The sequence below is a fragment of the Dama dama genome, chromosome 1 (assembly GCF_033118175.1).
Source record: "Dama dama isolate Ldn47 chromosome 1, ASM3311817v1, whole genome shotgun sequence".
Lineage (NCBI taxonomy): Eukaryota > Metazoa > Chordata > Mammalia > Artiodactyla > Cervidae > Dama > Dama dama.
In genome coordinates this window covers 48515248-48532007 of record NC_083681.1, presented here as the reverse complement: position 1 = coordinate 48532007, position 16760 = coordinate 48515248, and the positions used below count along the sequence as shown (strand labels likewise).

The 16760-nt window shown below is 39.2% G+C and overlaps 2 protein-coding genes across 2 annotated transcripts; both read right to left on the bottom strand.

Moving 5' to 3' along the window:
- Positions 1-4936: 4936 nt before the first annotated feature.
- On the bottom strand, positions 4937-5890 carry LOC133055703 (olfactory receptor 51V1). Its single transcript, XM_061140853.1, has one exon. It carries the CDS (start codon positions 5879-5881, stop codon positions 4937-4939), a length of 945 nt encoding a protein of 314 aa, XP_060996836.1. The 5' UTR covers positions 5882-5890.
- Positions 5891-15062: 9172 nt separating this feature from the next.
- LOC133060916 (hemoglobin subunit beta-like) lies at positions 15063-16332 on the bottom strand. The gene is made up of 3 exons (XM_061148866.1): positions 16213-16332; positions 15861-16083; positions 15063-15270 (listed from the first exon to the last, which is right to left on the bottom strand). The coding sequence occupies exons 1-3, from the start codon at positions 16296-16298 to the stop codon at positions 15142-15144; spliced, it is 438 nt and encodes a 145-aa protein (XP_061004849.1). The 5' UTR covers positions 16299-16332; the 3' UTR covers positions 15063-15141.
- Between the last annotated feature and the right edge of the window lie 428 nt (positions 16333-16760).

Sequence of the window (16760 nt, the reverse complement as noted above, 5' to 3'; positions counted from 1 at the left end):
TTCTGAGGAAAAATATACAAGGACTATCTGTAAGGCTTAAAGAGGTTTGTGCTTTTTCTAATATATTGCAAAGTTTGGGCTTTACATAGACAAACTAGCATAGGGGCCAGTGCAACTGCTTATATTAAAAAGAACAAATTTCAATCCTTTATTTTGCCTTTTTTTAATTCAGTATGTTTTATTAGGTTTTGTTTAATTAAAAGAGTGAGGCATGCTCATTATAACAAATCAAATGTAAGATACTTAAAGCAAATGTTAGTCATCTTTTTTTCCTCCTTCTGATGATATCCAATGTGATCAGGATGGAGTCATTTTACCCCTTTGTCTGTGCTTAGAGACATGAAAACTTTATGTAAGTATGTTATCCCAGTTGGGAGATACTACATGTCTTATTTAGCATCTTATTTTTTCACAAAAGAAATCATAGATTTCAATTAAGAAATCATTGAATCCCTAAATCAATGAATTTGATATATATCCTTGTTTGTAACAGTTATATAATAATAAGTAGATGGATGTATGAATAATTTATGCCATACATAAATTATTTACTATTTGTCTTTCCTTGAACGCAAGTTTTCCTGACTCTGCTCCTAGATGCTAACTAACCATGTTCCGTTCCAAGCAACTCAGGGCTCTAAGACACTCGGGCCTGCTTGTATTTCCAAGTGGCCTCACATCCAGAATGGTAGGGTTCAATATGGTGACATCCACCTCTGTATGAGAGTGTTCCTTTTCATTTTTCCCCTTTGCTTAAGCAAAGGAAGCAGATAGAGGAGAGTCTGAGCCTTTGATCCTCCATAACTGCTCACTTTTAAGCAAAATGAGGGCATCCCTGGTGGCTCAGTTGGTAAAGAATCTGCCTGCAATGCAGAACTGGGTTTGATCCCTGGGTTGGAAAGATCCCCTGGAGAGGGAACAGCTACCCATTCCAGTATTCTGGCCTGAAGAATTCCGTGAACTATATAGTCCATGCAGTCACAAGTAGTCAGACATGACTGAGTGACTTTCACTTCACTTGTCTTTCCTTGAGTATTCAGATTTGAATGAGGCAAAATTATCAGGGGAGAAAGATGTAATGAAATACATTGGTGGCAAGATAAGATAGACTGACATGGTAATAGGTGGAGAATGAAGATTACAGCTAAAAAAAATGCATCCATTAAGTAATGCAGCATATAAAATGTATTTGATTAGTAGTTTTTCAAATTTATAGCAGTGTGTTCATATAGCATCGAAAATAATTGTTATGTTATTTGGTAGAAATAAATACATAAAACTTAAAGACTGAACAAAACATGACTTGATATGACATATGAAGATGCATAAACACCAGAAACAAACTGTAATCTGACATAATGAGGTTTATTGACTCACTGCAAAGAGGAAGACAGCATATCAGAAGAACCAGAGGGCATTTCCCTAAGAAAATAATAAAGTCATTATAGATTCTGGGGAAAGTTGAGACATAACTAAAATTTAAATAAATCCATTTTTTACAGTTTTATCAAAGTACAGTTGCTATACAAAGACTGCACATATTTAATGTTTACAGTTTTACAACATCGTGTTTTATGCCTAAGAAGGTAAATCTCATGTTGTATTCTTATAACAAAATGAACAAATAAACATACACAAAAGACACAAAGAAACTTTTGGAGGTGACAGGCATGTCTATTACCCTGACTGTGGTGATAGTGTCACTGGTGTATGATATATATCCAAACTCCCCAAATAAAGTCATATTTTAATAGGCAAAAGCAAGTACTCATACAGATTCTGATTCAGTAGGAAGACTAGAGCCCAAGATTCCACATTTCTTATGAGTTCCCCAATGGTGCTGAGGTTACAGGATTAGAAACCGCACTTTTGGTAGAAAAGTTTTTAAGATATAAATTTCCACTGTAAAAGAGCTCTTGGCTGAATTGGTAGTATTTTTAAAGTGTTTATCAGAAACAGTCTAGAAAATGATGCAATTTCATTTTCCTCCTCTGGAAGTCTCTATTTATTACTCTATCAGAGTCTTCCTTTTTCAAATAATTGTCACAAAAATCCCAGGGAACAGAAACATAGCCTCCTGTAGAAAATCCTTTGTATATTTAACAAGATCATTTTAGGAAAATTAGGAGGTATAGTATACAGTGAGTATCTGATTATGAATTTGTTATAGCGGATTATTTTTTTACTAAAATCACAGTTCTAATCCATGGCCATGTTCTGTCATTTGTAAGAATCACTGATCTCTCCCATTCTGGACCTTAACTTTTTGATATGAGAGCTAAATGAATACCAGCTGAGCCAAGACTTTCTAATTTCCTGCACCCTACTTCTGCCACCACACCCCAACTCTTTTAGTTTTCTCATTATTTGTTATGATTTCATTTTAGGGAGCAGTGTGCAATGACATCGGAGAAGGCAATGGCACCCCACTCCAGTACTCTTGCCTGGAAAATCCCATGGATGGAGGAGCCTTGTAGGCTGCAGTCCATGGTGTCACGAAGAGTCAGACATGGCTGAGCGACTTAACTTTCACTTTTCACTTTTATGCATTAGCGAAGAAAATGGCAACCCACTCCAGTGTTCTTGCCTGGAGAATCCCAGGGATGGGGTCGCACAGAGTCGGACATGACTGAAGTGACTTAGCAGCAGCAATAGCAGTGCAATGACATGGCAGTCTACCTATAATAAAAGGAAAAAATAGGAGAACCTATGTTTTTATAAACTTACTGTGACTGTTTTAGAAGTATTTCTTACCCAAGCTGGATTATACCTTTTAGGCTTTATAATAAGGTCATGTCAACTCCTAAAAAGTCATTATTTCTCATTGTCTCTTCAGGCCACCAGACTGACAACAGCCCCAGGGACTGCTTAATTCATAGATGACAGATGTCTTAGTCCTTGGAAGCTGGATTTCTAGATTCTATGGAATAATGGCTCTATTGATCCCTCCTAAGAGATTATAGAATTATTTAATTGATTGTCCTCTTTGTCTCTGCACAGATATCTAAGTGACTCTTGTGTTCCTTCTTTTGAAAACATAACTAAATTCTTTAGAAGGGAACCTGTGTTAATTTACATTTGAACTCAGAATCAGTGGTAAACAGACAGTTTCACATTCACCTCTTTAGATTTAAAAGATTCAAAATAAATTGGCTTCTAGCCCAAAGGCAGTGAAGTCTACATATAAAATGTAACAATTAAGTCTGCATATAAAAATAACAAGTGTTATATAAAATATAACAATTTAAATTAGATTCCACAAAAGTTAAATCCAAAGTCATATTTTGTTATACGCCCTCTTTACATTCTAGATCTACACTGTTTAATGCAGTAGCTACTGCATTGTCCAGTGTAATGGCCTTTTAACATTTACAGGTAAATATATAAAACACAATAAAATGGGGCTTCTCCAGTGGCTCAGCAGGTAAAGACCCACCTGCAACCCAGGAGACACAAGAAACATCAATTCAATCCGTGGGTCAGGAAGATTTCCTGGAGCAGGGAATGGCAATGCAATTGCAGTATTCTTGACTGGAGAATTCCATGGACTGAGGAGCCCAGTGGGCTACAGTCCTAAGGGTTGCACAGTCAGACAGAACTAAGAGATTAAGCACATTAACCACAATAAAACAGAGTTGAAAATGTAGTTGCGCAGTTGTACTACCTACATTTCAAGTGTTCAGTAGCCATATGCAGCAAGCAATCTACGTTGGTACTTATTACTCTATTTTAGAGAACATCTTTATCATTTTAGAAAAATTATTGTTGTTGTTCAGTCACTAAGTCATGTCTGGCCCTTCACTGCCCTATAAACTGTAGTACACCAGACTTCCCTGTCCTTTGCCATCTCCCAGAGTTGGCCCAAGTTCATGCCCATTGTATCGGTGATGTCATCCAACCATCTCATCCTCTGTTGCCCTCTTCTCCTCCTGCCTTCAATCTTTTCCAGCATCAGGGGTATTTTCCAATGAGTCAACAGCTTGAAGCAGGTAGTCAAATTATTGGAGCTTCAGCATCAGTCCTTCCAAAGAGTATTCAGGGTTGATTTCCTTCAAGGTTGATTGGTTTGATCCCCTTGCATGCCAAGGGTCTCTCAAGAGTCTTCTCCAGCACCACAGTCTGAAAGTAACAATTCTTTGGCACTCTGCCTTCTTTACGGTCCAGTTCTCACAACCGTACATGGCTACCGGAAAGACCATAGCCTTGACTATATGGATCTTTGTTGGCAAAGTGATGTCCTTGCTTTTCAACACACTGTCTATGTTTGTCATAGCTTTCCTGCCAAGAAGCAATCATCTTCTAATTTCATGGTGTCTTCTAATTACTGCTGTCACCATCTGCAGTAATTTTAGACCCCAAGAAGAGAAAATCTGTCACTGCTTCCATCTCCTCCCCCTCTATTCACTATGAAAAACACTAGTGAACAAATCTGGCCCAGACAATCATCACAAAATTTCTGTCAGTTGGAAATCTTCCCCATTTTAAAGATTAAGTAACTGAATCTCAGATAGTCGAAAATGCTTCAAGTTACCCACTTTTGAAACTAAAAGACCAAGTATTTAAATCTTACTTTGTTTCCGTGCAAAAAAAACTGCTCAAAAAGCTATTCTGGGCATGTTAAATAGGTTTATACATTTTTGAATATGGTCACAATTATGGCATTACCTATGTCTGTCTTGTTTACATAAATTTAGAAGGAATCCATGGAATGCTTCAGATAGAATCTCCCACCTCCATCCCTAAAAACAGCTGACTTCCAAGACATGGGCTAGAATGGGACTTGTCTGAGGTGATTCTCTACATTTAAAGTGTGTTTTAAAATCAAGGATCATGGGTTCAGGGCTAAAGTCTTAATTCCAACAAAGTGTATTTTTGTATTGATATTCACTGGTTTATTTTTATGGCTGCTATTTTGTTTTTTGAACACTGGAATATCTCAACATATTTTTAGAGAAAAGAGTCTGAGGATTCTGCTACGAATCTGTTGGATCTTGACACTGTAGATGATAGGGTTCATCAAAGGTGGAAAAAGGATGTAGATGTTGCCCATAAGGACATGGACCACTGGGGAGAGATGCTTGCCAAATCGGTGCACCATTGTAAGGCTAATGATAGGAATGTAGAATACCAGGACAGCACAAATGTGGGAGATGCATGTCTGAAATGACTTACGCTGTTCCTCCCAAGAAGCGATTGCCAACACTGACTTAAGAATCAGGACATAGGAGAAGAGGATAAGTACAGCATCCAACAATAGTGTGCAAATAACCAGCATCAGGGCATAGTAGCTGTTGAATCGAATGTCTGAGCAGGCTAGGCGGAGAAGGTCTTGGTGCAGGCAGAATGAGTGAGAGAGGATGTGGGGACGGCAGTAGTAGAAGTATTTCAAACGGATGATAGGGGGTGTAATAAAGAAGAAACTCCTACCTAAAATGGTGAGCCCAATTTTGGTAATTCTGGAATTAGTCAGGATGGAGGAATAACGCAGTGGATTGCAAATTGCAATGTACCGGTCAAAGGCCATAGTCAGGAGAACAGAGGATTCCATGAAGGACAGACCATGGATGAAATAGGCCTGGGTAATGCAGGAATCCAGGCTGATCTCTTGAATCAACCCCAACAGGATCCCCTGCACTGTGTTCACTGTGGACAGTCCCATGCACAAATCAGTGATGGCCAGCATGGCCAGGAAGTAGAACATGGGTTGGTGCAGGCTAGGTTCTGTCCAGATTACATAGAGCACCAGGCAGTTACCCAAAAGAACAACAGCATAAATGGTGGAGAAGGGAACAGAGATCCAGGGATATTGCTGCTCCAGACCAGAAAATCCAGTAAGAAGGAAGGAGGAGGAGTTCATGTTAGGGCTTACTAAAGCTATCATTCTGGATCTGAGATAATTTTTTTAGGCAGCAAGAAAGTATTTTTCAAAGAGAATGCTCTGATTTCAGATGAGGTAGAATTTCCAAGTCAACAAAATTATGCTAAAAGTTAACTAACTTTATATAATGTAGTCAAGCAACTCTGTCCTTTAGAGGCATATTATCTGTTGGCTGGAAGAGAATGGTGCTCTCCTAATGTCATTTATGTGTCGTTATCCATCCACTGGCAGAGATACCTTAGAAGACACCTGTAATGATGAACAGACTGGAGCAGGAAACTAATTTTTGGGAAGGATATGTTGCCTGGGACATTTTCCCAGGGATGCTGGTGAGATGGTATACCTATAAAATTGAGAGAGAAGATTCTCGAAAGAATGCTTAGTTTCCTCCTTCCAACTCATAAAGCATTTAGAATGAAGAGTACTATTTGACCTTTAAGTTTGCAAAATCCATTTAAGTAGTCACTCTGCACCCATACTTTTCCATCTGTGTTGTTTCCAAGCATATTTTCCTCCAAATAGTACTTAGTGAAAATGTTCCTGTTTTCTCCCACTGACATAGCCAGCAATTAGTTTTTCAACCTTAGTGATAAGCCAAGAGGAATATTTATGCATGAGACCTGTGGCAAGTGATTTCCCATGAGAGCTCGTACCCTCTGGGATGTTCAGCCCATGAGTGCTCCTGTGACTTGGAGACTCAGGTTGAAGACACTTTGCCTCTGACATCAACCCAGAGTTCTGCACCCACTTATTCATTCATGTCATCCGTTGGCTAAGGATTCATTTAATAGGCACTTATTGAAAGGATGAGCAATTATTTTCCCTTCCTTAGAAACTGCCATTCTAAAGATCAGAAGGTCAATGTTGAATAACTAAGACTAAAGGCCTCTTTGCAGCAGAATTGATTGGCTTGTTTTTCACATTATTATCCTGATTTGAATTCTGGCCCTGGAAATCATTACAAAGATTTAATGGCTCATATCATGTAGGCAGGTGTTTAAAACTTTATACTGACTTTCATATTTGATTATGAAACATGTTGATTAGTCCAACGTGTTAAAGTGGCTTCGGATTCTGGCTTCCATCTGTAGCCTATCCTTCATCTTTATCATACCAGTCTCATCAGGCAGCTTCTTCTAGGAGCCTATCCATTTTTATTTCTTGCTCTGAGCTTCCCCCATGACTCAATGGGTAAAGAATCCACCTGCAGTGCAGGAGACATAGAAGATGTGGCTTCAGTCCCTGGATTGGGAAGATCCTCTGGAGAAAGAAATGGCAACCCACTCCAGTATTCCTGGCCAAAAATCCCATGGACACAGGAGCCTGGTGGGCTACAGTCCAAAGGGTTGTAAAGAGTTATACATGACTGAGCAACTATGCACAGGCACAAGCAAGCCCCTCTCAACATTAGATAACTTAGTTCACTATTTTTAGCACATTTTCTTCATTGAGTGCCTGGACTTTCTTCGAACACATTTATTTTTCAAAACCACCACTGCTCTTTTTTCACAAGATTTTTCTCCTGGTGTTCTCTCTGCCAAGATGTGTTTCTCCATCTTCTACCCAACCTCTTTATTCTATTTTTCAAACAATGCTGCATTTTTCCTCTTCATCTGAAACATCACTTTTCAGGAAGCCCCTTAACTTGGACAGATTTTCTCCAGGTACCTATTATTTTGGTAACATACATTCATCTTTATATAACTCATTCAATTTATAATTTGATAGTCATTAGATGACTTATTTCACTAAGGTTTCTGTTACACAGTAAACTGTAAGTTTCCTGAAGGTGAAGAGAGTGTCAGTTTTTACTCACTATAGCACCCTAAAATTTACAAGGCTAAGTTTTCACCCCTTCTGTGACTTTAGACTCATGGATATAATTGTCTCCTTGATAGCTCCACTTTGGTATTTAATCCAAAAATTATAATTATGGAAATTAAGTACTTCATTCTCCCCCCCCCAAATAATTCCCTCCCTATTTCCTCCAAATATCACAAAATGACTCCCTCAACCTACTGCTTATAAAAACTCTAGAACCGTTCTTGCTATTTCTCCCCTCTCCATCAAATCCTTTATCAGTTTCCATCATTTCTACCCTAAAACATACCCTGAACCTGCTCACTTTTCACCCATAGACCTGTATATTCCCAGTATCTTGGTTCATAACATCATCATCTTTTCTGTGGTTATTGTAATAATTTGCTATCCAGTTTAATTTTTTTTTGCACTTGTCTCTAAAAAGGCAGAGGAGCCAGACTGCTTTCCTACAAAACTCTACTAGATAGCATAAGCCTTTCTTTAAAAAAAAAATTCTGATGGATTATTATGCTCTTAAAATAAAATGCAAATTATTTATCATGGTATCATGATCAGAAAACTTTACATGACCTGACCCATCCACATCTACGTCTACATCATAGACCACTGTAGGCTTCACTTCCGAATCTCTAGGCATCTTTCTCTTTCTCAAAGCAAATTAAGAGTATTCATCTTTCAGTATCTTTGACCTTGAGCTTTTATCTGCTTAGAATTATTTAATTCAAGTTCTTTGCACAAAATCTCCTTTAATCATTCAGGCTTTAGTTCAATGTTGCTTCTTTAGGGTGACTTTTGTAACCCTGCCATTATTGGTTCCATTTTCTCAAAGAAGTCACTCTCATTGCTATATCCTGCTTGGTATTTATACTATTTGTTATATGCTGATTGTCCATTAGATCTACTGGAAGTTCTAGAAGACCAGGAGTTATGTGGGTTTTGTTTTTTTTTTTTTTTTGTCACTGATATATAAAATGAGATTTAGAATAGAGTGAGCATTTATCAAACAAATATTGTATTAATGAATTTTGTTACCTTCAGTTCAGTTCAGTCACTCAGTCCTGTCCGACTGTTTCCAACCCCATGAATCGCAGCATGCCAGACCTCCATGTCCGTCACCAACTCCCAGAGTTTACTCAAACTCATGTCCATCGAGTCGATGATGCCATCCAGCCATCTCATCCTCTGTCGTCCCCTTCTCCTCCTGCCCCCAATCCCTCCCAGCATCAGGGTCTTTTCCAATGAGTCAAATCTTCTCAAGAGGTGGCCAAAGTATTGGAGTTTCAGCTTTAGCATCAGTCCTTCCAATGAACACCCAGGACTTATCTCCTTTAGGATGGACTGGTTGGATCTCCTTGCAGTCCAAAGGACTCTCAAGAGTCTTCTCCAACACCACAGTTCAAAAGCATCAATTTTTCGGTGCTCAGCTTTCTTCACAGTCCAACTCTCACATCCATACATGACCACTGGAAAAACCATAGCCTTGACTAGATGGACCTTTGTTGGCAAAGTAATGTCTCTGCTTTTTAATATGCTATCTAGGTTGGTCATAACTTTCCATCCAGAGTAAGTGTCTTTTAATTTCATGGCTGCATTCACCATCTGCAGTGATTTTGGAGCCCAAAAAAATAAAGTCTGACATTGTTTCCACTGTCTCCCCATCTATTTCCCAAAAGGTGATGGGACCAGATGCCATGATCTTAGTTTTCTGAATGTTGAGCTTTAAGCCAACTTTTTCCACTCTTCTCTTTCACTTTCATCAAGAGGCTTTTTAGTTCCTCTTCACTTTCTGCCATAAGGGTGGTGTCATCTGCATATCTGAGGTTATTAATATTTCTCCCGGCAATCTTGATTCCAGTTTGTGCTTCTTCCAGCCCAGCATTTCTCATGATGTACTCTGCATATAAGTTAAAGAAGCTGGGTGACAATATGCAGCCTTGATGTACTCCTTTTCATATTTAGAACCAGTCTGTTATTTCATGTCCAGTTTTAACAGTTGCTTCCTGATCTGCATATTACAGAATTATAAAAACAAGATAAGTTTGCAAATAGTTGCCATGTGGCCTAAGCACTCATATCTTAAGGTACTCATATCTTGTCCCTGTTGGCCACACATTTTCAATCTTGGGTCATCATATGTAAAATTTATATGATATGTAAAACAGATGTCATCCTAGAAATTCTTGCTGATTTTGGTCATAAAATACAAAATTTGAGTATGATTCCTATCATGCCCAGCGTGATCCAGACATATAGGCTCGACCCTGGGATTGATGCCAAAAGATGCAACTATTCTGTGAATGTAGGCCTGCACTGAAAGAACATACTTTCCTTCAACTTCTTCAGACAAGCCGTGAATGTTAATGGTACTGCCAAAGAGAAAATCAACATTACAGCAACAGGAGAGTAATAAATATTGGAATCTTTTTTTTAATTCTGTTTTGAGATGTAGGATGTGAGTAAGGAAAATACAGTGTTGATGAGAACAATAAATGAAAATTTCATAGGGAAAGTATTCAGAGATGTCCGATGCTTCACCTGTACCAAGAAGGAAAAAAGAGACCCATTATTTCCCCAGACATCATGCTGCGTTATGTGACCACCACAATCAGGATACAGAATACTTTCTGAATTTTGGGCAACCAGAATAATGTCTGGCATAAAATAAATAACTGGAGAGGGCAAGCATAGGTGAGTTTCCATCCAATGCAATGATAGGGTCATGGTCTTCCTCTGTGCACTTTGTCTGGAATGCTGATTTGGAAGCATATCTGGGACCAATTAAACAGAAAACGTTTTTCAGGACAGTCTTTTCTTATATTCTACAGTTTAAACTGACTTATGTGTTCAGATACCTATGGTATTTTTTTTTTTCTGTACTTTGGAAATGATTCTCTATGTGACTACTTCATGACTTTTTTTGGAATAGGTAATGACCAACAATCTTTGCTTAACCTAAAAGCACAAGAAGTGTTAGTTGCTTAGTCATATTTGACTTTTTGCAACCCCGTGGACTGTAGCCTGCCAGGCTCCTCTGTCGATGGGATTTTCCAGGCAAGAATATTTGAGTGGGTTGCCATTTGCTACCCCAGGGGATCTTCCTAACCCAGAGATGGAACCCAGGTCTCTTGTGTCTCCTGCATTGGCAGACAGATTCTTTACCACCTGGAAAGCCAAAGGCACAGAGGGAGAGTAGAGTGTTAAGTCTAAAAGTCAGTATCTTTATAATTACACTGAATTAAAAAAAACTCTGTATTCCAGGACAATCCAGATTTTTGCTTGTACTTCAGCATAATTATTTAATGGCACCCACACTGGACCTGCCTTGAAAAATTCATGATAGTGTCACTCTTAAATAGATGATTCTTCTCATGATGCTATATGGGAACCAGCAGGGGGCAGGAACAGGCTGTGAAATTTTCCCTTTCTTCAGAGATGCTTAATGTGCTTAATAGCTCAGTCCTGTCAAACTCTTTGCGACCCCCATGGACTGTAGCCTGCCAGGCTCCTCTGTCCATGGGGATTCTCCAGGCAAGAATATTGTACTGGATTGCCATGCCCCACTCCAGGGCATCTTCCCAGGTCTTTTCCAATGATCGAACTCAGGTCTCCCACATTGCAGGCAGATTCTTTGCCATCTGAGCCACCAGGGAAGCCCAAAAGAGGAATAAGATGCATAAGGCAGATTTGTTCCGAATTGAGTGGATACAGGTGAGGTCAAGTATTTAAGAGTTTTGGAATGATTGAAAAGATAAGAACCCTTTATAAGCCTAGTCTAGAGAACTAGATGTTCGAGGGTTGTAAATACATTTGCATCAGAGACAGCTTACTTGCCACAAACCTAGAATAGTCTTAAAATCACAGTTTACGTGAATGGCTATAACTATTCATTTCTTGAATGTTATCCTTTATTATGTACTATCTTTATGTATGTTTACATATCTATACATATGTATGTTTACATATATTTATGGTAGCTCAGCTGGTAAAGAACCCACCTGTAATGCAGGAGACTCAGTTCCATTCCTGGGTTGGGAAGATCCCCTGCAGAAGGACGCGACAACCCACTCCAGTATTCTGGCCTGGAGAAACGCCATGGACAGAGGTGCCTGGTGGGCCACAGTCCATAGCGTCAGAGTCGGACATGACTGAGTGACTAAGCACAGCACACTATTTTACTTACTACGTATTGCATAAGACATCTATAAATAATATTCTTATAATGAATGAGTATTGAAAAATGACTATCCATTACTTAGAAGCATGATAAAAAATTATGTTGCAGGGTGCATCTAACTGCGGTCATCTGGGTGTTTGAGAAGTACTCATCAGGATTTGTATGATTTGATTAGACTGTAGCATAAATGAACATCCATGATCTTATAAACCATCCTTGAAAATACTCAGCAACAGCAAAATAGAAAAGAGGGCATTTGATGATCTATGCATCAGCCAACTGATTGACAGTTTTATATTATTTGATACCTTTGTCTCTTTTTTGTGCTCTGTGTTACTTCAACTGGATTGTTCTCAAACTGCTTCCTACCATCAAACATTTTCATTTCTGATTTGAACCCCTAAAACCTTTGACCTAAAAATGAGAGACTTTTCTTTAACTTGTTGATTCCAGACATTCATAGTAATTCAGCTTTCTTCTAGACATGGATGCTGCTAGCATGGATGCCTTGTTGTTAAGGTCCATTAAGAAAAAGGCCCCCAAATCCCCTACTCTTCAGTATTGCCACCCCAGCCTGAGATCTTTTGCACTTAGGAAGAGATGTAAAATGAGTCAGCCTACTCTATGTAAATTCTCACCTGACATTAACTTTTGTTAAAAGTCAAAGTAGGGAATTGTGTTGAGACTTTTTTTTTTTTCCATTTTCCTGCAAAATGTAAAGACGACATGTTTATACACACATTGACAGCTGATTTTTCACAAGGTCAGAGATAATAAGCAGTAATTTTTTTTTTCAGTCCTGGATGTATGATTTCAAAATGATGTTCTAAAGTGTTAAACTATCTTACTTGTCAATTGGCAGTGCAAACATCTCGTGAGTAATGGCTGAAATGTGTCCTCTTGTTTATGAATTTTTGACTTTAAGAATACCCTCCACCGTGTTCACCAAAATTTATAATCTATTCTATTTTATCTCAGACAGTTTTGCTTCAGTTGTCCTTCCTGTTTACCTGAAATTTTCAGAATACACACATTATTCATCAGTGATTTGGCCTATGCTAGCCTTCTTTTCTTTTCTGACTTTTGTCTTTTTGTCTTTTGGACAATTGTCTATACTACTTATCTTTACCACCCATTTCATACCAAGGGCTTCATCCTCAGATCTCATAAAAGCTTTGTATACTCATTTACAGTCACTTGTTAGGTGCATTACTTTCAGAAACTCCCCAACTAGATTCAGAATAGGGAAAGGAGTAGGTCAAGGCTGTGTACTGTCACCCTGTTTATTTAACTTCTATGCTAAGTACATTATGCAAAATGTGGGGCTGGATGTAGCACAAGCTGGAATCAAGATTGCTGTGAGAAATATCAATAACCTCAGATATGCAGATGACATCATCCTTATGGAAGAAAGCAAAGAGAAGCTAAAGAGCCTCTTGATGAACGTGAAAGAGGAGAGTGAAAGAGCTGGCTTAAAAGTCAGCATTCAAAAAACTAAGACCATGGCATCTTGTCCTATCACTTGATGGTAAGTATATGGGGAAGAAATGGAAACAGTGAAAGATTTTATTTGGGGAGGCTCCAAAGTCACTGAAGATGGTGACTCTGGCCTTGAAATTAAAAGACGCTTGCTCCTTGGAAGACAAGCTATGACAAATCTAGAAGCATATTAAAAAGCAGAGACATTACTTTGCCAACAAATGTCCATCTAGTCAAAGCTATGGTTTTTCCAGTAGTCATGTGTGGATGTGAGAGTTGGACAATAAAGAAAACTGACCACTGAAGAATTGATGGCTTTAAACTGTGATATTGAAGAAACTCTCGAGAGTCCCTTGGACTGCAAGGAGATCAAACCAGTCAAGCCTGAAGGATATCAGTCATGAATATTCAATGGAAGGACTGATGCTGAAGCTGAAGCTTCAATACTTTGGCCACCTGATGTGAAGAACTGACTCTTTGGAAAAGACCCTGATGCTAGGAAAGATTGAAGGCAAGAGAAGGGGACAACAGAGGATGAGAGGGTTGGATGGCATCACCAACTCAATGGACATGAATTTGAGCAAGCTCCAGGAGTTGGTGATGGACAGGAAAGCTTGGCATGCTGCAGTCCATGGGGTCATAGAGAATCGTACACAACTGAGTCACTGAACTGAACTGAACAGAGATTCAGAATTAGGATGCAAGGATTACTAAAAATTCACATATCATTTCCAGAATCAAGTGTCCGGGTAAGTGATTATTGAAGAAGAGGATTAAATTGGCATATGTTGCTTCTGGTAACACTATGCTAATGACTACAAAGGCAGAGAAGCCATCAGAGACTGGATAAAGAAGAGGGCAGACCTCTAGTCACTTCCGTGATGTAGATGATAAAGCATCCTGAGGAGAATGGAATTCTATTTAGTGGAATCCCATGAAAGGATTGCAAGACAGCAGTGACTATCAAGTCACAAAAGTCCCTTTTTACATTCTTGTCAATCCAATATTTATCACAATATTATAATACAAGCAAAGAGAGACCAAAATGACCTCCCCCCTGCAGTCCTTGGGATCACAAAGAATCATACACAACTGAGCCACTGAACTGAAGTGAACTGAGATTCAGAATTAGGATGCAAGAGGGAACAAAAATTACTCAAAATTCATATGTCGTTTCCAGAATCCAGGCCAGAAGGTTCTGTCCTTCTTGTAGTTCTTTATAAGATGACAGAGAAAACTAAGATAAAAAGAGGTCAGGGGAGAAAGAGCAATGGGGACAGTAAAATGCCTAAAAAACATTTTAAACAGTGGTGTCCATAGGCAGAAGAACTTAATGGATTTAAGTGAAGTTCTTTACAATTAAAGAGAGAGGAGACATTTACAAGAAATGTGAAATAACATAATTGATTTAAATAAAACATACCAATGATCTAACTCCCAAATCAAGCTTCAACTTGAATTCATTAAGGAAAAGTAAGACTAAGGAGCAGAGTCTGTTTTCCACTAACATCAGCTATTTACAACCATTCCTGTCATGGGGTCCAAGATACTGATATATTTCCTCAAGGTCTCAACTTAGCCCTTCATTTCTTTATGTCTTCAGTGCTTTGCCCTCCCATGTGCCCATCTGAGTAAGAGACAGTGAAATAATTTAAATACACCAGTGCAATGAAAATAAAAGTTTTTATTAGGCAGAGGTCAGATGCTCAAAACACTCCATAATTTTTCCATATTCAGTTTTTGGGCTCTTAGGATGAAAAGACCTTTCCTGGAAATCAGGAAGGGGAACTTAATGATATCTGTGGGCCAGGGCATTGGCAACACCGGTCACCACCTTCTGAAAGCTAGCCTGCAACTCCGGGGTGAATTCACCACCGAAGCGGCGAGCCAGCACAACCACCAGCACATTGCCCAGGAGCTGTGTGGAAAACATATTAAGCAAGGGCAGGGTTAGTGCAGGTACCCAGGTTAGATTCAGAGTATTTCAGACTCATCCCAAGCTGTACCCCTAGGATATTAGCACAAAGATGACTAAAGTATAGATGCTACTACTGATGTGAAGGTACCCATATCCAGCCTGAATTTATATTTAGAAATGTTTCTCTCTTTCTACCTTAATACAGAACTTGTTATCATTTTTATTATTTTGAATCATTTCAAAAAGCAATACAACATTTTATCCCTTGAAAGAAACAGATCAGAGGAAAATATTAGATATCATTTTTAAAGTAGATAAAAGAAGAAATCTTTTTTCAAATTGAACATTCAAAGAGCATAACTAAAAAGAAAAGACATTGCAGACCACAGAGAACAAGAATGAATCAGAGGAAATGATGGTTGTGAGCAAAGAGGTTAAAAGAATCTAAATGGTTCTGAGGACTCCTTAGCACTCTAACCAGAATACATCTTCTCCATTCTAAACTGCGTCCTGCCATTCAGACTTCTCCCCATGACACGAGCTTCACCATAAAAAGAAGAAGGAGAGCACTGAGGATTCCACAAACTCACCCTGAAGTTCTCAGGATCCACGTGCAGCTTATCACAGTGCAGCTCACTCAGCTTAGCAAAAGCACCCTTGAGGTCGTCAAGATGCTTCAGGCCATCACTAAAGGACTCAAGTACCTTCTTGCCATGGGCCTTCACCTGAGCGTTGCTCAAAACAGCATCAGCAGTGGACAAGTCCCCAAAGTGCTCAAAGAACCTCTGAGTCCAGGGGTAGACAACCAGCAGCCTAAGGGGTGAAAAGGGCACAAGGTCAGAGAAACTCAGTAGCTTTCAGAATCTCAGGAGACGGCTTTGTCCTCACACGCCCAGGTGCCATTCATTCTCCTTAAACCTGACTTGGAAGCGGGATACCTACCTGCCCAGGGCCTCTCCACCAACTTCATCCACTTTCACCTTGCCAAATAGGGCGGTTACAGAAGACTTCTCCTCAGCAGTCAGCATGGTGTCTGTTTGTGTAGTTGCTAGTGAACACGGTTGTGTCAGAAGCAAGTGTAAGCAGCAGCTGGCCCAGCTCTTCCTTTTATGCCCAGCCCTGCCTCTGACCTCTCTGCTTCTGTGAGCAGATTGGCTCAGGCCAAGGTGTGGTTCCACAGGGTGAGGCTTGAATCATGATAGTCATACCTCTCCTTAGTCTTCCTGACACTGACTTCAGACCTTCAGCCCTCTTTCTGGGCATCTCAAGGTCTCAATTATTCCAGCAATACAAATTGCTACTAAAATCATCTTCCTTAGCAAGTTTGCTTGTAGAGATTTTAGAATCACAACAAGGTAACCTCTTGGAAACCACCTCTTCAATTTTGTTATTACACAAATGAAGAATCCGGGGTCCAGAAAGTGGAAAGGATTTGTCCACTATGATTCAACTTAAGACTATGTGGATGGATCATCTCCTGTGCCTTCAGA

Coding starts and splice junctions, on each gene's coding strand:
- LOC133055703 (XM_061140853.1), bottom strand. CDS start 5,881: ATGATAGCTTTAGTAAGCCCTAACATGAACTCCTCCTCCTTCCTTCTT.
- LOC133060916 (XM_061148866.1), bottom strand. CDS start 16,298: ATGCTGACTGCTGAGGAGAAGTCTTCTGTAACCGCCCTATTTGGCAAG. Junction 16,084..16,212: donor GGTGGAGAGGCCCTGGGCAG/GTAGGTATCCCG, acceptor TTCACCCCTTAG/GCTGCTGGTTGTCTACCCCT. Junction 15,271..15,860: donor TGGATCCTGAGAACTTCAGG/GTGAGTTTGTGG, acceptor TTTTCCACACAG/CTCCTGGGCAATGTGCTGGT.